Source organism: Salmo salar, chromosome 12, assembly GCF_965601325.2.
Source record: "Salmo salar chromosome 12, fSalSal1, whole genome shotgun sequence".
NCBI classification, from domain to species: domain Eukaryota; kingdom Metazoa; phylum Chordata; class Actinopteri; order Salmoniformes; family Salmonidae; genus Salmo; species Salmo salar.
The window spans coordinates 93,628,441-93,650,993 of record NC_138302.1 but is presented as its reverse complement, the minus strand read 5'-3'; the positions used below and the strand labels follow the sequence as shown (position 1 = coordinate 93,650,993).

Here is a 22,553-nt window from a genome sequence, read left to right as displayed (position 1 = left end):
AATGGAACTGAAATTCCTTCACACGCTCTTGCTCTCCCTCTGTCACACCCACAGCAGGTATAGTGTCACCAATAGCGTAAGTTAGCCTTGGTGTGCTTTTAGGCTGCACCTTTCAAATCTTTTGAGTGACCTAGTAGAGTCTAGGAGACAGCCTCAGCCCTCAGGTCCCAATGCAGATGATTCTTCATCAGTCTTCTGGGTGACATAGAGGCCTGCCTGCCTGTCCTACCTGGTACCTGCTTGCCTTCCTACCTGGTGCATCTCCTGGCCCATCAGAAAACACCAGACACCTGCAGGCTAACAGAAGAGGAGTCTGGGCTAACTGGACCAGACGTCATCATCACCACTAGTCTACGTTACATCTGTTGCTGTCCTGTCCTGTCTACACTCAGCAATAGTCTCATCCTTGCCAGAGACCACCCAGAGACCAGCACACCTTGGCCCAGGTAAGGAGTTGGACAGGTAGTCAGCATTCACTTTCTGTGGGGTCTGTGTGTAAGAAAGAAAAAAAAGAAACAGAACTGGCTCCAGGGTGTGTTCTTATGGCTGATTTATCAGGTGCTGTTCACTCTGTGTTGGTCTTATTGTATGTTTTCAGAAAGAAAATTACTTTGCAGTTACAGTGCCTTCAGAAAGTACTCACACTCCTTTACTTTTTTCCACATTTGTTGTGTTACAACCTGAATTTAAAATGGATTTAAAAAATAGTTTTATTTTGTCACTGGTCTAAATACAATACCACCATAATGTCAAAGAGGAATTATGTAAAAAAATAGATATGAAAAGCTGAAATGTCATGAGTCAATAAGTCTTCAACCCATTTGTTATGGCAAGCCTAAATAAGTTCAGTAGTAAACATTTTCTGAACAAGTCACATAATAAGATACATGGACTCACTCTGTGTGAAATAGTAGTGTTTAACATGATTTTGAATGACTACCTCATCTCTGTACCCCACACATACAATTATCTGTATGTCACGCCCTGACCTTAGAGAGCCTTTTTATTTCTCTATTTGGTTAGGTCAGGGTGTGATTTGGGGGGGCATTCTAGTTTTCTATTTCTTTGTTTGCCGGGTATGGTTCCCCAATTAGAGGCAGCTGTCTATTGTTGTCTCTGATTGGGGATCATACTTAGGCAGCCTTTTTCCCACCCTAGTTTGTGGGATCTTGTTTTTGTTAGTTGCTGTGTAGCCTGCAGAACTTTTTGTTCGTTTTGTATTTTGTTGTTTTGTCGGTGTTCATTTTTATTAAAAGTAAGATGTTTGCCTACCACGCTGCACCTTGGTCCAATCTTTACGACGAGTGTAACACTGTAAGTGAATTTCAAACACAGATTCAACCACAAAGACCAGGGAGGTTTTCCATTTCCGGCACATATTGGATAACATTTTTAAAAAAGCAGACGTTAAATATCCCTTTGAGCATGGTGAAGTTATTAATTGCACTTTTGATGGTGTATCAATACACCCAGTCACTACAAAGATACAGGCACACTTCAAATTTTCTTTGTCACATGCGCCGAATACAACAGGTGTAGACCTTACCGTGAAATGCTCACTTATAAGCCCTTAACCAACAATGCAGTTTTAAGAAAACTAAATGTGAAGAAAAATATTTACTAAAGTAAATAAAAGAGCAACAATAAAATAATAATGAGGTTATGTACAGGGAGTACCGGTACCGAGTCAATGTGTGGGGGTACAGGTTAGTCGAGGTAATATGTACATGTAGGTAAGGGTAAAGTGACTATGCATAGATAATAAACAGTCAGTAGCAGCGTAAAAAAAATGCAAATAGTCCGGGTAGCCATTTGATTAGCTTTTCAGCAATCTTATGGCTTGGGGGTAGAAGCTGTTTAGAAGCCTTTTGGACCTAGACTTGGTGCTCCGGTACCACTTGCCGTGCAGTAGCAGAGAGAACAGTCTATGACTAGGGTGGCTGGAGTCTTTGGCAATTTTTAGGGCCTTACTCTGACACCGCCTAGTAAAGAGGTCCTGGATGGCAGGAAGCTTGGCCCCAGTGATGTACTGGGCCGTACAAACTACACTCTGTAGCGCCTTACAGTCGGATGCCGAGCAGTTGCCATACCAGGCAGTGATGCAACCAGTCAGGATGCTCTTGATGGTGAAGCTGTAGAACTTTTTGAGGATATGACAAACCATGCCAAATCTTTTCAGTCTCCTGAGGGGGAATCGGCGTTGTTGTGCCCTCTTCACAACTTTCTTGGTGTGTTTACACCATGATAGTTTGTTGGTGATGTGGACACCAAGGAACTTGAAGCTCTCAATCTGCTCCACTACAGCCCCGTCGATGAGAATGGGGCCATGCTCGGCCCTCCTTTTCCTGTAGTGCATGATCATCTCCTTTATCTTGATCACGTTGAGAGAGAGGTTGTTGTCCTGGCACCACACTTCAAGGTGTCTGACCTATAGGCTGTCCCGCTGTTATTGGTGATCAGGCCTACCACCGTTATGTCGTAGGCAAACTTAATGATGGTGTTGGAGTCGTGCTTGACCACGCAGTCATGAGTGAACAGGGAGTACAGGAGGGGACTAAGCACGCACCCCAAAGGGGCCCCCGTGTTGAGGATCAGCGTAGCAGATGTGTTGTCTACCTTTACCACCTGGGGGCGGCCCGTCAGGAAGTCCAGGATCCAGTTGCAGAGGGAGGTGTTTAGTTCCAGGGTCCTTAGCTTAGTGATGAGCTTTGAGGCCACTTTGGGGTTGAAAACTGAGCTGTAGTCAATGAACAGCATTCTCACGTAGGTGTTTCTTTTGCCCAGGTAGGAAAGGGCAGTGTTGAGTGCAATAGAGATTGCGTCATCTGTGGATCTGTTGAGGCAATATGCAAATTGGAGTGGGTCTAGGGTTTCTGGGATGATGGTGTTGTTGTGAGCCATGACCAGCCTTTCAAAACTTAAGGAAGGAAACTGCTCAGGGATTTCACCATGAGGCCAAAGCAGTTACAGAGTTTAATGGCTGTGATAAGAAAAAACTGAGGATGGATTAATAACATTTTAGTTACTCCACAATACTAACCTAATTGACAGAGTGAAAAGAAGGAAACCTGTACAGAATAACAACTATTCTGTAATACTGCAAAAAATGTTGCGAAGCAATTAACATTTTGTCCTGAATACAAAGTGTTATGTTTGGGCCAAATCCAATGCAACACATTACTGAGTACCACTATCCATATTTTCAAGCATTTTCGAGCACAAGCAAAATCTTGAATTCTTGGTTCAGTCTGCTTTCCAACAGACACTGGGAGATGAATTCACCTTTCAGCAGGACAATAACCTAAAACACAAGGCCAAAAACACTGGAGTTGCTTACCAAAACGACATTGAATGTTCCTGAGTGGCCAGGTTTGACTTAAATCTACTTAAAAATCTATGGCAAGACCTGAAAATGGTTGTCTAGCAATGATCAACAACCAATTTGACAGAGCTTTAAGAATTTTGAGAAGAATAATGGGCAAATTTCAGCCGTTGAAAGCTTTTATACACTTACCCAGAAAGGTGCTTCTAAAAAGGATTGAAAAAAATCATCTTAAATCATGTTTTCACTTTGTAATTATGGGGTATTGTGTGTAGAATTTATTTTGAAGTCAGGCTGTAGCACAACAAAATGTGGAATAAGTCAAGGGGTATGAACACTTTATGAAGGCACTGTGTCTTATGGGGTAAAGGTCTATGGGGTTATGTTTTACGAAAAGAGATCAAGCACCATTAGGGAAGCTACTCTGAAAATATAGTTTGCCATGCTACCAATTACTTCACACTGGAAGACGTTAAGCTACACTAAAACTACCCCTAAGAAAAATATAGTTGACTAAAGTTACTTTGAAAAAGAAAACTGACCAAAAATATAAACTCAACATGTGAAGTGTCGGTCCCATGTTTCATGGGCTGAAATAAAAGATCCCAGAAATGTTCCATACTGAATGCACAGAAAGCATATTTCTCAAAAATGTTGTGAAGAAATGCGTTTACATCCCTGTTAGTGAGCATTTCTCCTTTGCCAAGATAATCCATCCACCTGACAGGTGTGCCTTATCAAGAAGCTGTTTAAACACCGTGATCATTACACAGGTGCACTTTGTGCTGGGGACAATAAAAGGCCACTCTAAAATGTGCAGTTTTGTCACACAACACAATGCCACAGATGTCTCAAGTTTTGAGGGAAAGTGCAATTGTCATGCTAACTGCAGGAATGTCCACCAGAGCTGTTGCCAGATAATTGAATGTTAATTTCTCTACCATAATCCGCCTCCAACGTTGTTTTAGAGAATTTGGCAGTATGCCCAACCGACCTCACAACCGCAGACCACATGTAACCACACCAGTCCAAGACCTCCACATCCGGCTTCTTCACCTGCGGGATTGTCTGAGACCAGCCACCCGGACAGCTGATGGAACGGTGGGTTTGCAAAAATCGCCTCAGGGAAGCTGATCTGCGTGCTTGTCATCCTCACCAGGGTCTTGACCTGACTGCAGTTCCAGTGGGCAAATGCTCACCTTCGATGGCCACTGGCATGCTGGAGACTTATGGTATGGGCAGGCATAAGCTATGGACAACGAACACAATTGCATTTTATCGATGGCCATTTGAATGAACAGAGATGCCGTGACGAGATCCTGAGGCCCATTGTCGTGCCATTCATCCGCCACCATCACCTCATGTTTCAGCATGATAATGCATGGCCACATGTTGCAAGGATTTGTACACAATTCCTGGAAGCTGAAAATGGGCCAGTTCTTCCATGGCCTGCATACTCACCAGACATGTCACCCATTGGCCACGTTTGGGATCCTTTGGATTGACGTGTACGACAGTGTGTTTCAGTTCCCGCCAATATCCAGCATCTTTGCGCAGCCATTGAAGAGGAGTGGGACAACATTCCACAGGCTACAATCAACAGCCTGATCAACTATATGAGAAGGAGATGTGTCGCGCTGCATGAAGCAAATGGTGGTCACACCAGATACTGACTGGTTTTCAATTCCATGTCCCTACCTTTTAAAAAAAATTGCTATCTGTGACCAACAGATGCATATCTGGGGCCTAATTAATTTATTTCAACTGACTGATTTCTTCATATGAACTGTAACTCAATAAAATATTTGAAATTATTGCATGTTGCGTTTGTATTTTTGTAGGTCACTACATCCAAAATACTTATTATATGTAAATCTGAAATGTCATAGACTACAAATTGCAAGAAGAGATCACTTTGGGTCATATGTTAACAGAAAGTGTAATTTAGTGTATTAAACACAAAAACAATGTTTCAAGTGAGAATTAGGCAGGTCTGATGCCAAAAAATAAAGGCAATTATTATTACTTGACCCACATTTGATTTTTTTAAAGTAGTGTGTGGTTCCAGTAGTTAGCTGCACCGCTACGAGGTAAAAAACGTATCAAGTACTGACAAACACTACCAAGATTTGAATTTAGTTAAACTACCACCAAGCTACAGCAAAATGTAGTTAAATGACTAGTTTAACTAAATGAAGCTCACTATGACCCAACACTGTCAAACACATACAGTTTGTAGCTCTTATGCTGAAAAATATGTAAATATTCAAATTTCCTGAGTCATACCACACAATTGTGGTATTTTAGTTTATTGCATTTTATTCAACATTAAGATACTTCAGAATCTGTGCTATTGCATCCATCTGTGTATTTTGGATTTATCTGCCATAATATGCAAATTATATTTCAAATAAGAGATACTGAAGGATCCCAACAGTAATACAAATTAGTCCAGAAAAGTACAGGCACCTGATGGATTTAGGTTGTACAGAAAAGTAGCTGTTTTGGTTTGGCTGCTACCCAACCCGTAACACCATAGCACATGAATATGTCTCAAAATAAATAACAAAGTGCATTTCGCCCACATTCTTTTCAGAGATAGAAAAGATAAAGGGTGCAGGGGCTCAATAGCTCTCCACACTAAAAACATCAAATTCAGGGTAATAAATCAGCAATCAAATATTTTAAAAATATAAAACAAGGTAACTGTAGCCAACCCTCTCTGAAGATCCTGGCCTGATGCCATTGCAGGTGGAAATGGTCCTGTCACAAGAATAGCAAAATAGCGTGACACAGAAATAAACCATTCACTCTAATTCATACCAATCCCTTCTAAGCAAGGAAATAAAAACCAACATCCCTCATTCAAATCCAGTCATGTAGATTCAACCACTATTGTTCATTGATTGATTTATACCAGGGGGCATTGTTACCCTGGAAAGGTTAAGGGCATACTGTGCTTCATAACATGCAGTCACCTGCAGTAGGGATATGTCACAATTAATATATTAGAGGTACTTTACATGGTGATGAAATGCTTCTTGATTCTTGCTTACCTTTCTGGGGTCTTTCCAAGTATCCATAAAGAAAGAGGGGAATAACTCAAGAGACTTGCTTGGAAAGTAGTCAATAGGAAATATGTCCAGACATGTGTCCCAGGGACATGCAAATATACAGTATATGTGAATGCTCCTGGGTGATACAGTCATCATGGTTGATTAATATTAATTAGACAGTGAGTCAAGAAGTTATGACGTTTTCAGCTTTTACTGTTTTCTGCAATTACAGTTTGTTTCTGTGTTATTGGTCATCCCCAAAATATTTATGTCCACAAAAGAAATGTCTAGACTAATTATAATTTTATACTTAAAAAAAAAAAGTCACCCTTATTTAACCAGGTAGGCTAGTTGAGAACAAGTTCTTATTTACAACTGCGGCCTGGCCAAGATAAAGCAAAGCAGTTCGACACATACTACAACACAGAGTTACACATGGAATAAACAAACATACAATCAATAATACAGTAGAAAAAGTCTATATACAGTGTGTGCAGGTAATCAAATGGCTACCCGGACTATTTGCATTGTGTGCCCCCCCCCCCCCCCCATTCATGTACATACTACCTCAATTGGGCCGACCAACCAGTGCTCCCACACAGTGGCTAACCAGGCTATCTGCATTGTGTACCACCCACCACCCGCCAACCCCTCTTTTACGCTACTGCTACTCTCTGTTCATCAAATATGCATAGTCACTTTAACCATATCTACATGTACATACTACCTCAATCAGCCTGACTAACCGGTGTCTGTATGTAGCCTCGCTACTTCTATAGCCTCGCTACTGTATATAGCATGTCTTTTTACTGTTGTTTTATTTCTTAACCTACCTATTGTTCACCTAATACATTTTTTGCACTATTGGCTAGAGCCAGTAAGTATGCATTTCACTGTAAGGTCTATTCGGTGCAAGTGACAAATTAACTTTGATTTGATTTGATTTGCAAATGAGGTAGGATAAAGGAGGTAGGATAAAGGAGGTATAGGCAATAAGTAGGCCATGGTGGCGAAGTAATTACAAAATAGCAATTAAACACTGAAATGGTTGATGTGCAGAGGATGAATGTGCAAGTAGAGATACTGGGGTGCAAAGGAGCAAGATAAATAAATAAATAAATACAGTATGGGGATGAGGTAGTTGGATGGGCTATAAACAGATGGGCTATGTACAGGTGCAGTGATCTGTGAGCTGCTCTGACAGCTGGTGCTTAAAGCTAGTGAGGGAGATATGAGTCTCCAGCTTTAGTGATTTTTGTAGTTCGTTCCAGTCATTGGCAGCAGAGAACTGGAAGGAAAGGCGGCCAAAAGAAGAATTGGCTTTGGGGGTGACCAGTGAGATATACCTGCTGGAGCGCGTTCTACGGGTGGGTGCTGCTATGGTGACCAGTGAGCTGAGATAAGGCGGAGCTTTACCTAGCAGAGACTTGTAGATGACCTGGAGCCAGTGGGTTTGGCGGCGAGTATGAAGGGAGGGCCAGCCAACGAGAGCGTACAGGTCGCAGTGGTGGGTAGTATATGGGGCATTGGTGACAAAACGCATGGCATTGTGATAGACTGCATCCAATTTGTTGAGTAGAGTGTTGGAGGCTATGTTGTAAATGACATCGCCAAAGTCGAGGATCGGTAGGATGGTCAGTTTTACGAGGGTATGTTTGGCAGCATGAGTGAAGGATGCTTTGTTGTGAAATAGGAAGCCGATTTCTAGATTTAATTTTGGATTGGAGATGCTTAATGTGAGTCTGGAAGGAGAGTTTACAGTCTAACCAGACACCTAGGTATTTGTAGTTGTCCACATATTCTAAGTCAGAACCGTTCAGAGTAGTGATGCTGGACGGGCGGGCAGGTGCGGGCAGCGATCAGTTGAATAGCATGCATTTAGTTTTACTTGCATTTAAGAGCAGTTGGAGACCACGGAAGGAGAGTTGTATGGCATTGAAGCCCGTCTGGAGGTTGGTTAACACAGTGTCCAAAGAAGGGCCAGAGGTATACAGATATTTGACTAATTCCAGGACTTCACCGTTTGAAGTTTAATAGTGTGAGGTGTATGCCCTCAGTTGGGAAGAGAGCTAGGGGACAGAACATGTTTGTGTCATTGTTATAAAGATTTCAATTGTTACTGAATGACTGATCTAAATAATGACACATTGATCTATTGTGAACTCTCACCACGAATACATAAAATGAGTCCCGATCATTGTATTTTTATCTGCACACATATCGTAATTTTTTAAATGTGTTTTCAATATCTCTTCATTATTGACACAAGCTTCTTTGGTCTTTACTTTTTGAACAGACCTCATATAAAACACCTGGTTATCAGCGTGTTAAAGATTTCCTCTGACCTCAATTGGAGTTCCTGGTTAAATAAAGGTTAAATAAAAACATTATGACAGGGTGTAAGGAGAGTCAAATGGCTGTATTAGGTTATATTTCTCTCAGCAAAGACTATTTCCTGGGAACAGCAGACTTTGCTGGGTATATGTAGCTTCCCAGCATTCTCTTGTTGCGGAAGGAGCCTGCCGTAGAGCGCAATCATTATCTTTTCTTTTCTTTCGTCTCGGAACTGTTCTTTCATTCGTCGGTTCCAAGTTTCCCATGAGAAACAATGACAACGAATCCCTGAGGCTCCAGATCTCTCTTTAAACCGTACACATTTACACACACAGCAAACATGCCTGACTATATATACTTATTTAACCCCAAAATCAAACAAGGGAGCTCTTTGGAGGAGCACAGGGAGAGAACTTAACAAGGGAAATGTGGTGACTGTTGCATTTCCCTATCTCTAGTACTTATGCCAACTTTTGTCTCAAAGAGTCATTTTAAACCAGATACAACAGTCTTGTAAAAGACCAAGCAGTCAGGGTATTCGACTGTTCCTCAGAAAGTCACTAGTCACTAGCATCCTAATATTGAAATGGAAAAACCTTTAGATATACAATACTTAATGTTAAACACATTATTTATATTAAAGAAAGTTTTGCCTTAATGAGCTTCTCATAGGGATAGGACTCAACATAATAACTGATACTTAACCTGACCACCCATCCTACATACTACATGTCTCCATAGAGGACCTGTCATAGTAAAGCTGGTTAGGAACCACAGAGACTCTAGCTGAACATCAAGCTGAGATGCAGAGTAAGCCAAGAAAGCAAAGAAAGAGGAATGAATTTAGTTACCAGGGAGGATGGCTGCCTTCACGGCTATAGTCCCTCTCACTGTGTGTCTAAGGTCTGCCCTGGATGGTTACCAGGGAGGATGGCTGCCTTCACGGCTATAGTCCCTCTGACTGTGTGTCTAAGGCCTGCCCTGGATGGTTACCAGGGAGGATGGCTGCCTTCACGGCTATAGTCCCTCTCACTGTGTGTCTAAGGTCTGCCCTGGATGGTTACCAGGGAGGATGGCTGCCTTCACGGCTATAGTCCCTCTGACTGTGTGTCTAAGGTCTGCCCTGGATGGTTACCAGGGAGGATGGCTGCCTTCACGGCTATAGTCCCTCTCACTGTGTGTCTAAGGTCTGCCCTGGATGGTTACCAGGGAGGATGGCTGCCTTCGCGGCTATAGTCCCTCTGACTGTGTGTCTAAGGTCTGCCCTGGATGGTTACCAGGGAGGATGGCTGCCTTCACGGCTATAGTCCCTCTCACTGTGTGTCTAAGGCCTGCCCTGGATGGTTACCAGGGAGGATGGCTGCCTTCATATCTATAGTCCCTCTGACTGTGTGTCTAAGGTCTGCCCTGGATGGTTACCAGGGAGGATGGCTGCCTTCACGGCTATAGTCCCTCTGACTGTGTGTCTAAGGTCTGCCCTGGATGGTTACCAGGGAGGATGGCTGCCTTCACGGCTATAGTCCCTCTCACTGTGTGTCTAAGGTCTGCCCTGGATGGTTACCAGGGAGGATGGCTGCCTTCGCGGCTATAGTCCCTCTGACTGTGTGTCTAAGGTCTGCCCTGGATGGTTACCAGGGAGGATGGCTGCCTTCACGGCTATAGTCCCTCTGACTGTGTGTCTAAGGCCTGCCCTGGATGGTTACCAGGGAGGATGGCTGCCTTCGCGGCTATAGTCCCTCTGACTGTGTGTCTAAGGTCTGCCCTGGATGGTTACCAGGGAGGATGGCTGCCTTCACGGCTATAGTCCCTCTGACTGTGTGTCTAAGGTCTGCCCTGGATGGTTACCAGGGAGGATGGCTGCCTTCACGGCTATAGTCCCTCTGACTGTGTGTCTAAGGCCTGCCCTGGATGGTTACCAGGGAGGATGGCTGCCTTCACGGCTATAGTCCCTCTGACTGTGTGTCTAAAGCCTGCCCTGGATGGTTACCAGGGAGGATGGCTGCCTTCGCGGCTATAGTCCCTCTGACTGTGTGTCTAAGGCCTGCCCTGGATGGTTACCAGGGAGGATGGCTGCCTTCGCGGCTATAGTCCCTCTGACTGTGTGTCTAAGGCCTGCCCTGGATGGTTACCAGGGAGGATGGCTGCCTTCATATCTATAGTCCCTCTGACTGTGTGTCTAAGGTCTGCCCTGGATGGTTACCAGGGAGGATGGCTGCCTTCATATCTATAGTCCCTCTGACTGTGTGTCTAAGGTCTGCCCTGGATGGTTACCAGGGAGGATGGCTGCCTTCACGGCTATAGTCCCTCTCACTGTGTGTCTAAGGCCTGCCCTGGATGGTTACCAGGGAGGATGGCTGCCTTCGCGGCTATAGTCCCTCTGACTGTGTGTCTAAAGCCTGCCCTGGATGGTTACCAGGGAGGATGGCTGCCTTCATATCTATAGTCCCTCTGACTGTGTGTCTGACCTGACCAGCAAATGGAGCAGAGCCTAATTCTCCTGAAATGAATATCACCGTCTTGACCAAACTCATTTAGAGATCAGGCAGGCCCTTAATCCTTCCCCTGGGGAGCATGTTTGCGCCTCTTTCTCCCGTCCCCTCTCCTTTTGGTAAAAGCTAATATGGCTACATTTGCCGAGCTAATGGGCTTAGCGCAAGCTGTTACAGAGGAGAGTGGACACACAGCAGGCTAGCCGGGACACTGGCGCTTTTTAATCTGACTCCTGATGAAGGGAACACACAGTGGGTTATCCCTAGACCCTTAGCAGGACATTTGGGAGATAAAAGGAGGAATGGGGGAGGGGGTAGACTGGGGGTTGGAGACACAGAGAATAGAGAAATAGAGAGAGAGAGAAGAGAGAGTAGAACTATTTTGGTGAGGATAACTTCATTTCCTTTAGGGTGATTACAGCTCTGGGACTGATAGAGGGCTGTTGTAGGTCTGTCAAGTGTATTCCTGCAAGGATCATTTGGGTAATGCTAAATAAGCCTTTTTCCCACCCCAGGGAATATTCTATGACAACAGTTTCTTTGATAAACAACAATATAACAAGTGTAAAAATGGATCAACGTAAATATATCTTCCTTATTGATGGCTTTGGGGGCTGTTGCTGGGTGTGGCACGGTAGTGTTATAGCTGTTTTATTAATACAGTGGCTAACAGTCTCTTTGGACAAACAAAGCATGCCACTCTTTGAACATGTGCTATGTGAGAGCAGGCATCTTTTAACATAGCACAACTACTGATAACCCTGTCTGTATGACACCTATGCTCCTTCCCTTCTACCACCTGTGGCAGCAGGTAGCCAGGTACACTTAACCATAAGTGAGGTCATCCTGTGATTACACTGGCATCCTCTGATGTTGACTTAGGATGGAACTTTAATGCCAGTAGAAATGCACCTGTGAAGAAAATGTTCTAAAGGCAAGGGGGCGTTTTTCTTGTACAGGTCATGTGTTGAGAAATACCTCTGGGACATTTTACATGAGGCAGGGCAAACTACTGAAACCAACATGTACGTAAATAGAGTGAATTGACACAAGAAATACAAATTCCTCCAAATTCTTCTGAAACTTTTCCTGAGCAGACAACAACACCAGCCCATTGTCATGCCATATTTGAGTTGTCTTCTCCTCCACATTATCCTTCTTTCATTTGATTAAAAACTCCAGCTGACAGTGGAGTCTAAGGACTGCGGAAATGGCACCTTGAAAGGCAAAGGCAGGCAGTCATACTGCTTTAGGCCTCAATACAAGTCACCTACCCCCAAGTCACAACCCATTCTAGGCCAATGACCCACAAGTAAGAGACTCAGTCAAATCCGTTTTGCCCCATGCCTGTCCTGCTGGTGCTGTGCACTGTGCAGTGAATATCTTCAGGGTCATTTCACCTAGTCATTTCTTCACTTGGCTCCAGACACACTTAAAGAGCCCCAGAAAACACTCTCACCTCAGTTTCTGCTCTGGTCTGTGTGCTCTGGAGGAGTCACACCCGGCACCGCAGTCCATCTGGAGGACTCACACCCACAATCCCCTGGAGGACTCACACCTACAATCCCCTGGAGGACTCACACCTAAAATCCCCTGGAGGACTCACACCTAAAATCCCCTGGAGGACTCACACCTAAAATCCCCTGGAGGACTCACACCTAAAATCCCCTGGAGGACTCACACCTAAAATCCCCTGGAGGACTCACACCAACAATCCCCTGGAGGACTCACACCCACAATCCCCTGGAGGACTCACACCCACAATCCCCTGGAGGACTCACACACACAATCCCCTTGAGGAATCACACCCACAATCCCCTTGAGGGCTAACACCCACAATCCCCTGGAGGACTCACACCCACAATCCCTCTGATGGACTTTCTTACAGTTTTGAAACTGATGCATGTTTAGCAGCCGGAGCTTTGGGCACGGATAGTTTCTCGAAGGTACTGTGATTTTGATTTACTGCAGGAATAACACCTACTACATAAAATGATATGTTCATAATACTTTGTTTTGGAATTTCAATCATTTAAATAATTCCAAAACGTTATTACAATTTGGCTATCAGGAAGCTCGTTTAGGTCACTGGCAACATCTTCTTTACAGAGTTTTCAGTGAAAGAGTCTTTTACGTTTTCCTGTCCGACATTGAACTGATTTGAATATGAAATAAGAGAGCTAGTGCGTGCTATTGCTCATTCCCACTTAAATAAAGAAACACTTGCTTACTTTGGGTCAACAAGTATGCTATGTGAAAGTGTCAGAGAATTATCCGCATAGCAGTCAGCTGAAATGGTGTTACAAGATCAAACACCATTTGATGACAAACCGTTGTTTTTCATTATTTCATCATCCAAACTTTATGAATGAGGCCAATGCACTGTATCTCCACACCTACAGTATATAAACATATAAAATAGAAAATACTGATGTACTACTTTGACCTTTGACCTGTAAATCTTCATGACTATTGTAAACCACATGTCCATTCCAGGAGGCAGCAGCTATGTCGAGTCCGGGGGAGAGTCTATCATCAGAGGGCAGCAGCCCATTGTTTCCGCCCCGCCTAGGTCTGCCCGAGAGCAACATGGGACACAGGGCCGGGGCTGCCTGGGAGATGGAGGACATCAAGCCCTGCATGGAGGCTCTGGAGCATCGCGGCTTTCCGGGCCTCTACCTGTCCTGCTTCGATATGCTCTTTACCGAGGACTCCGCCTGGCTGGTGAAGGTGTCCGAGGCCTCCCCGGGTTTGGCCTGCGCCGTGCCTGTCCCTGTACCCAGGACGGCGCACGGAGAGGAGCCTGAGCAGTGCCCCGTCATCGACAGCCAGGCCCTGGGGCTCTCCCCGGGGCTAGAGGGCCAGGAGGAGGAGCGCTCCCTGGAGCAGGTCCAGAGCATGGTGGTCGGAGAGGTTCTGAAGGACATCGAGACGGCCTGCAAGCTGCTCAACATCACCCCAGGTAGGTACTGGTACTGTAGTAAGCTGCCACTCTCATTCTATAATTATTATTAGAGTTTATAGATATTTCTGTTTGAAGCTATGTTCTGTGGTGGATCCTCATTCCATGTCCAATGTACAATTAACTGATGGTTGTTACATCAGCATTCTGTGCATTTCATATCTGATGTGGGGTACAAACCATAGTCCATGCACTTTCTCCTAATTGTTATTCTATGGCTGCCATCGCTGCATGATCCTGTCTCCTTTTCAAGAGCATTAAAAGAAGGTCGACTGACTGAAAGCTCAGCCATAATTAAAGAAATCAAATGAAAAATCAAATCAAATTGTATTTGTCACATGCGCCAAACACAACAGGTGTAGACCTTACCGTGAAATGCTTACTTACAAGCCCTTAACGAACAATGCAGTTCAAGAAATAGAGTTAAAAAAATATTTACAAAATAAACTAAAGTAAAAAATTTAATTAAATGAAAAGTAACACAAGAAAATAACAATAACGAGGCATAAGAGACAGTAGCAGCAACATTATGTACAAAATAAGTTACAAACAATGCGGAAAAACAAACAAAATAGCATAGAATGTGCATCTGACTGGAAGTGTACTTTTTCCGGTTTCTCCAGTTTTGCCTTTTGCCTCCAGCACCTTCACTAATCAGCTGTGGGTGTGCAGTAGATTCTGCTTATTATCTAATAGCATTAAGAACACCATGGCCGATCATTCTAGCGTATTCATGCATTACTGTCCAGGTATTGACAGAGGTATTGATATATTGATTGAGAGCAGACACGTCTCCCTGAGACAAAAGATACTCCTGCTGCTAGATGATAATGGCTGGATGACAGCTCGATGAAGAATATCTCTCTGACGCAAGTCATGTTTGTCTGCTCCAGGATCTGTATAATCCCAACCTTTGCATGCGTTTAACAAATACCCAACATGACTTTATGGGAATGACGTTGTTGCTCGCCTGCCAACAGCCGTGTACACAGTACTTGGGTGAGGTCTGTTCAACTGGCAAAGCAAACAGCAGGTTGAAGGAATACAGTACTGCATGTGTACTGTAAGATGTCTTCAGTCAGTCACACCCTGACATCTCAGAGCCCCTCATCCTGCTGCTGCTGTTGTATCAAAAATGTGGTGTCATGGTGCGTTCAACTGATGAAAATGATTGTAGAGTACACAACAGAACAGTACCGTACCTTATGCAAACCACCATTCTCCCCAGCTCATGCCTGTGATTAGAGTTTACCCAGAGTGAACCTCACAGAGCAAATACTAGTCAAATAAACAGCTTGAGATGAAGACAGTGATAGGCCTCTGACTGACAGCATTTGTGTCTGTATATGTCTGCGTACATACACATACATAGATACATATAGGGAGGGAGCTATTCAGGGTAGTTAAAGAGGGTTACCAAAACAACCATGAACACAGTGGAGACACTAGATGTGTGTGTGGTCCCTATACTACAGTGTCACTTGATCTTTGGTCTCACACACACACACACACACACACACACACACACACACACACACACACACACACACACACACACACATGTTTTTTTTTACCCTGAAAAGATCCTTCCCTATTGAAGGTCAACAGACATGAAGTTGACAGTTATTGAAAAATGTTAATAGTTTCTATAGATGTATAGGGGACTAACCCCCCAAAAAGTTATATTTTTATTGTTTTTATCTGTTATCCCCAGACCCCATGGAGTGGAGCTCGGGGAACGTTCAGAAGTGGTTGCTGTGGACAGAGCATCTGTACAGACTGCCTCAGGCTGGAAAGACCTTCCAGGAGCTGACTGGGAAAGACCTGTGTGCCATGAGTGAAGAGGACTTCAGGCAGAGGGTCCCTCAGTGTGGAGACACTCTGCATGCCCACCTGGACATCTGGAAGTCAGGTGTGTTATAATAACTGTATGACTGGTGTGGAGACACAGGCTTCCCTGTGGCTCAGTTGGTAGAGCATGGTGTTTGCAACGCCAGCATGGTGTGTGCAATGCCAGGGTTGTGGGTTTGATTCCCACGGGGGGCCAGTACAAAAAAAGAAAAAGAAAGGTATGAAATGTATGCATTCACTACTGTAAGTTGCTCTGGATAAGAGCGTCTGCTAAATGACTAAAATGTAAATGTAAATGAGACAAATAACTGGAAACACTGGACACAAATACAAATGCAACATGTAAAGTGTTGGTCCCATATTTCATGAGCTGAAATATACTATACCAGAAATGTTCCATATGCACAAAAAGCATTGTGCACAAATGTGTTTACATCCATGTTAGTGAGCATTACTCCTTTGCCAAGATAACCCATCTACCTGACAGGTGTGGCATATCAAGAAGCTGATTCAACAGCATGATCATTACACAGGTGCACCTTGTGCTGGGGAAAATAGAACACTAAAATGTGCAGTTTTGTCAAACAACACAATGCAACAGTGGTCTCAAGTTTTGAGGGAGCGTGCAAATGACATGGTGACTGCAGGAATGTCCACCAGAGCTGCTGCCAGATAATGGAATGTTAATTTCTCTACCATAAGCCGCCTCCAATGTTGTTTTAGAGAATTAGTGCAGTATTTCCAACCGACCTCACAACTGCAGACCACATGTTACAATGCCAGCCCAGGACCTCCACATCCGGCTTCTTCACCTGTGGGATCGTCTGAGACCAGCCACCCGGACAGCTGATGAAACTGTGGGTTTGCACAACCGTAACATTTCTGCACAAACTGTCAGAAACCATCTCAGGGAAGCTTACCTGCGTACTCGTCAGTCAGGATCTTGACCTGACTGCAGTTCGGCGTTGCAACCGACTTCAATGGGAAAATGCTCACCTTCGATGGCCGCTTGCACGCTGGAGAAGTGTGCTCCTCACAGATGAATCCCATTTTGAACTGTACCAGGCAGATTGCAGACATTGTGTATGGCGTTGTGTGGGCGAGCAGTTTGCTGTCAATATTGTGAATAGAGTGCCCCATGGTGGTGGTGGGGTTATGGTTTGGCATATGGCTTCCCATTGTATCAATGCTAATTTGAATGCACAGAGATTCTGTTACGAGATCCTGAGGCCATTTGTCATGCCTTTCATCCACCCCCATCACCTCATGTTTCAACATGATAATGCACAGCCCCATGTCGCAAGGATCTGTACGCAATTCCTGGAACCTGAAAATGTTCCAGTTCTTCCACGGCCTGCATACCAACCAGACATATCACACATTGAACACGTTTGGATGCTCTGAATCGACGTGAACGACAGCGTGTTCTAATTTACGCCAATATCCAGCCACTTCACACAGCCATTGAGGAGGAGTGGGACAACATTCCACAGGCCACAATCAACAGCCTTATCAACTCTATGCGAAGGAGATGTGTCGCACTGCATAATGCAAATGGTGTGGTTTTCTGATCCACACCCCTATATTTTAAAGGGTATCTGTGACCAACAGATGCATATCTGTATTCCCAGTCCATAGAATAGGGCCTAATGAATTCATTTTGATTGACCTATTTCCTTACATGAACTGTAACTCAGTAAAATCTTTGACATTGTTCCATGTTGCGTTTATATTTTTTCTCAGTGTAGCTGTATGACTGGCGTAGACATTCAGCTGTGTTATAATACTGTAGCTGTATGACTGGCGTAGACATTCAGCTGTGTTATAATACTGTAGCTGTATGACTGTCATAGACATTCAGCTGTGTTATAATACTGTAGCTGTATGACTGTCATAGACATTCAGCTGTGTTATAATACTGTAGCTGTATGACTAGCGTAGGCAGTCTGCACATACTGTACTACTGTTTTCTATAGTGAAGCTTGTATTATTCTGTTGAAACAATACAACAATTCATCTCTCTCTTTTTATATCCACTTCTTTCTCTCCCCACAGCTGCCTGGATGAAAGAGAGGTGTTCAGTTGGAGACAGCAAAATCACAGGTAGGTTTAGCCTCTTCTCCAGTAGCTTTGTTAGGACAGAAAGTGACATGAATCTCATTTCTCCAGCACCAGAGTGTTGTTGGCCCTTGGGAAGGAGTAGCGACAGTTGTGTTCATAGCCCCTAGGTAGAAGAGCAGAGGGTCATGTATAGTGCAGTCTTGTTAGCAAATATGTGTGTGTGCGTGCTCATCCCTCCCCCATCTTTGCAGGCGGAGAGGAGCTGTGGTTGGAGGCAGACTCGTCGTGCTCAGGCCAGCCCATCCACCTGTGGCAGTTCCTCAGAGAGCTGCTCCTCAAGCCCCACAACTACGGACGCTGCATCCGCTGGCTCAACAAGGAGAAAGGTGAGCCAGGCAGGCTGTGTGACTGCCAAGAACTGGGATGGGATAAGTTCAGAAGTATTTTCAACTCTGCAATAATCCATCCTCTTCTCTCTTATAATTTTTCTTATAATTTTTTAATTTCATCAAAAAGACAGTAAATGACAATGGAATGGAGTGACAATGTATTCCATATCTAATCCCACTCTGCTGTCTGCCAGGTATTTTCAAAATCGAGGACTCTGCTCATGTGGCGAGACTCTGGGGACGGAGGAAGAACCGTCCAGCGATGAACTATGACAAGCTGAGCCGCTCAATACGGCAGTATTACAAGAAGGGCATCATCCGCAAGCCTGACGTCTCCCAGAGACTGGTCTACCAGTTTGTCCACCCAGTATAAGGGGAAGGAGGAGGACAAAGGCCTACAAAGAAAGGGCCACACGATCACACCTTGGTCTTGAACATTACACAACCAAGCTGAAAAGGGGTAAAACACATGCACTGGCCAACCCCTGTCAGTACACATACCCTTTGCCAGTACTGAAGTGTCAGCTGCCAAAGCTGGCAAATTAAGATTTTATTTTTTAACGCAGAGAAGAAATTTGAGACAAAACTTTTAAGTGATATTTCTCTGGACTGCCCCCCCCCCCCCCCCCCCCCCCCCCCCTCCCTGCCATTTCAACTGCCTTTTTAATTTGCATGATCTGCCTGTCCTTGTTTTCCTATTGTGTCATTTAACCAATAATCGGTATCTTAAAACAACACTGTAGAATGAAGAACAGTTTGTTGTTTGTTAATTTATCAGATCTGGTCCCCGTTCTTCGTCTGGGAATGTATTTAGGAGTTTTGCTTCAGTAGCGTCAGTTCTGGCTGTTATCCAGAGGGGCAAACAGCTCCCTCTTTTTTTCTTAATCACATGGCACACTTCGGAATTCTCCCGAAAGGCATTTACAATAGAGAACTAGAGCAGTTCACTGAACCTGAATGTGAGTGCATCAACAACTCCATGACAATAAACTCATACAGCTACCACAGTCATCCGACCCTCTCCTATATGCACGCTCCATTAACTTACAGTGGCAAGGAAAAGTATGTGAACCCTTTGGAATTACCTGGATTTCTGAATAAATTGGTAATACAATTAGACAGCCTGCTTAAACTAATAACACACAAACAATTATATGTTTTCATGTCTTTATTGAACACAACATGTACACATTCACAGTGTAGATTGTAAAAAGTATGTGAACCCTTGCATTTAATAACTGGTTGACCCTCCTTTGGCAGCAATAAACTCAACCAAACATTTTCTGTAGTTGCGGATCAGACCTGCACAACGGTCAGGAGAAATTCTGGACCATTCCTCTTTACAAAACTGTTTCAGTTCAGCAATATTCTTAAGATGTCTGGTGTGAACCATTCTCGAGGTCATGCCACAGCATTTTAAATTGGGATGAGGTCAGAACTCTGACTGGGCCACTCCAGAAGACGTATTTTCTTCTGTTGAAGCCATTCTGTTGTTGATTTACTTCTGTGTTTTGGGTCATTGTCCTGTTGCATCACCCAACTTCTGTTGAGCTTCAATTGGCGGACAGATAGCCTTACAGTCTCCTGCAAAATGTCTTGATAAACTTGGGAATTCATTTTTCCGTCGATGATAGCAGGCTGTCCAGGCCCTGAGGCTGCAACGCAGCCCCAAACCATGATGCTCCCTCCACCATACTTTACAGTTGGGATGAGACTTTGTTGTTGGTGTGCTGTGCCTTTTTTTCTCCACACATAGTGTTGTGTGTTCCTTCCAAACAACTCAACTTTAGTTTAATATGTCCACAGAATATTTTGCCAGTAGCGCTGTGGAACATCCAGGTGCTCTTTTGCGAACTTCAGACATGCAGCAATGTTTTTTTTTGGCCAGAAGTGGCTTCTTCTGTGGTGTCTTCCCATGAACACCATTATTGTTTAGTATTTAACGTATCGTAGACTCGTCAACAGAGATGTTAGCATGTTCCAGAGATTTCTGTAAGTCTTTAGCTGACACTCTAGGATTCTTCTTAAAACCGCATTGAGCATTCTGCACTGTGCTCTTGCAGTCATCTTTGCAGGACAGCCACTCCTAGTGAGAGTAGCAACAGTGCTGAACTTTATACATTTATAGACAATTTGTCTTACTGTGGACTGATGAACATCAAGGCTTTTAGAGATACTTTTGTAACCCTTTCCAGCTAAATGCAAGTCAATAATTCCCTCTTGAGGATACCCTAGGATAGGGGGCGCCACAGCGCATTTTGATAAAAAATCGTTCCCATTTTCAACGGCCTACTAATCAAACTCAGAAGCTAGGGCATGCATATACGTATTATATATGGATAGAAAACACCCTAAAGTTTCTAAAACTGTTTGAATGGTGTCTGTGAGTATAACAGAACTCAAATGGCAGTCAAAACCCCGAGACCGATTGAAACAGGAAGTGGAATTCAGAATTGTGGACTCGACTTCTCATCTTTCCCTATAAATCACACCGTTAACCATGGTTCAGTGAGCACTTCCTATTGCTTCCACTAGATGTCGCCAGTCTTTTCACAGTGGTTTGAGCCTTATACAGTCGAAACTCAGTGAATGAGAGTCATTGGAAATTGGTCACAGTGGATGGGCCATCACCATTATGACTCCGGCGGCCATGTCTACCCCCACCTTTGGAAACGGTTTTAAAGGCAATGAAATCATCCCCCTCGAATCTTATTGGCTCTCTTGGTGTTACAGGCCCTGAAGATGAATGTTTTACAACGTTTGACATGTTTGAACGAACCTACAGGCGGGAGAATCTCATTTTATCCGGAACTTCAGCCCTGCGCTTGGAGAGAGCCCTAGGACGCGTTACCAACAGCAGGCTAATGGAACGTGAAGTATGGACTTTTTCGACCGAAAATACATCTGTTGTGGACCTGGGATGCTTTCTGATGAAGACAACTAAAGGTAGGCGATTATTGACAATATTATACAAGATCAGATGTGACTTGCGATTGTGCCAAGATGGCGCGGCGCTAGTTTTCCAGGCTCATTTTCTGAGTATCGCATCTCCTTTTATCGCAAAGTGTGATTACCCAGTAAAGTTAATTTAAAATCTGGTATGACAGGTGTTCTCAAGAGATATTCATCTATAAATGTTAGATTGACAATATAAATTTAAAAAATCGTTATAGGATAGTAATTTAGGGAATTGTAGCATTGTTTCCCGGGACGCATTTGAGGGGAAATTCGTTAGTCAACGTCAGACGCCGATGTAAAATGCTGTTTTTATATATAAATATGGCCTTTATTGAACAAAAGAATGCATGCATTGTGTAACATGATGTCTTAGGAGTGTCATCTGATGAAGTTTGTAAAAGGTTAGTGCTGCATTTAGCTGTTTTTTGGTTATATGTGATGCAAGTGGTTGGTCGGAAAATGGCTATGAAGCTGCTTTTTACGATGGACTCATCTAACATAATCTAATGATTTGCTTTTCCTGTAAAACCTTTTTGAAATCGGACGACGTGGGTCGATTCAGGAGAGGTGTATCTATAAATTATGATTTTTTTTAATTTTAATTGGCGATATGATTTTTCGCTGGATTTTGATCCCGCTGACGGGATGAGACGCTGGAGAGGTTAATCTTAGGTCTACTGAGATATCTTTTGTTCGAGGCATGGTTCACATCAGGCAATGCTTCTTGTGAATAGCAAACTCAAATTTTGTGAGGGTTTTTTATAGGGCAAAGCAGCTCTAACCAACATCTCCAATCTTGTCTCATTGATTGGACTCCAGGTTAGCTGACTCCTGACTCCAATTAGCTTTTGGAAAAGTCATTAGCCTAGGGCTTCACATACTTATTCCAACCTACACTGGACATTTTTAAATTATGTATTCAATATAGACAAGAAAAATACAATAATGTGTGTGTTATTAGTTTAAGCACACTGTGTTTGTCTATTGTTGTGACTAAGATGAAGATCAGATCAAATTTTCTGACTAATTTATGCAGAAATCCAGGTAATTCCAAAGGGCTCACATACTTTTTCTTGCCACTGTAACTGGCTGGTAAAGTCTGATCTATCATTGCAGTGTAACTCACAAAGC

General features: G+C 43.7%; 1 protein-coding gene across 1 annotated transcript; it reads left to right on the top strand.

Moving 5' to 3' along the window:
- The first annotated feature begins 26 nt into the window (after nt 1-26).
- Nucleotides 27-19,093, top strand: LOC106566011 (SAM pointed domain-containing Ets transcription factor). The gene is made up of 6 exons (XM_014133778.3): nt 27-446; nt 13,698-14,163; nt 15,878-16,075; nt 18,070-18,117; nt 18,327-18,461; nt 18,659-19,093. Exons 2-6 carry the CDS (start codon nt 13,710-13,712, stop codon nt 18,835-18,837), a joined length of 1,014 nt encoding a protein of 337 aa, XP_013989253.1. The 5' UTR covers nt 27-446; nt 13,698-13,709; the 3' UTR covers nt 18,838-19,093.
- Nucleotides 19,094-22,553: the final 3,460 nt, after the last annotated feature.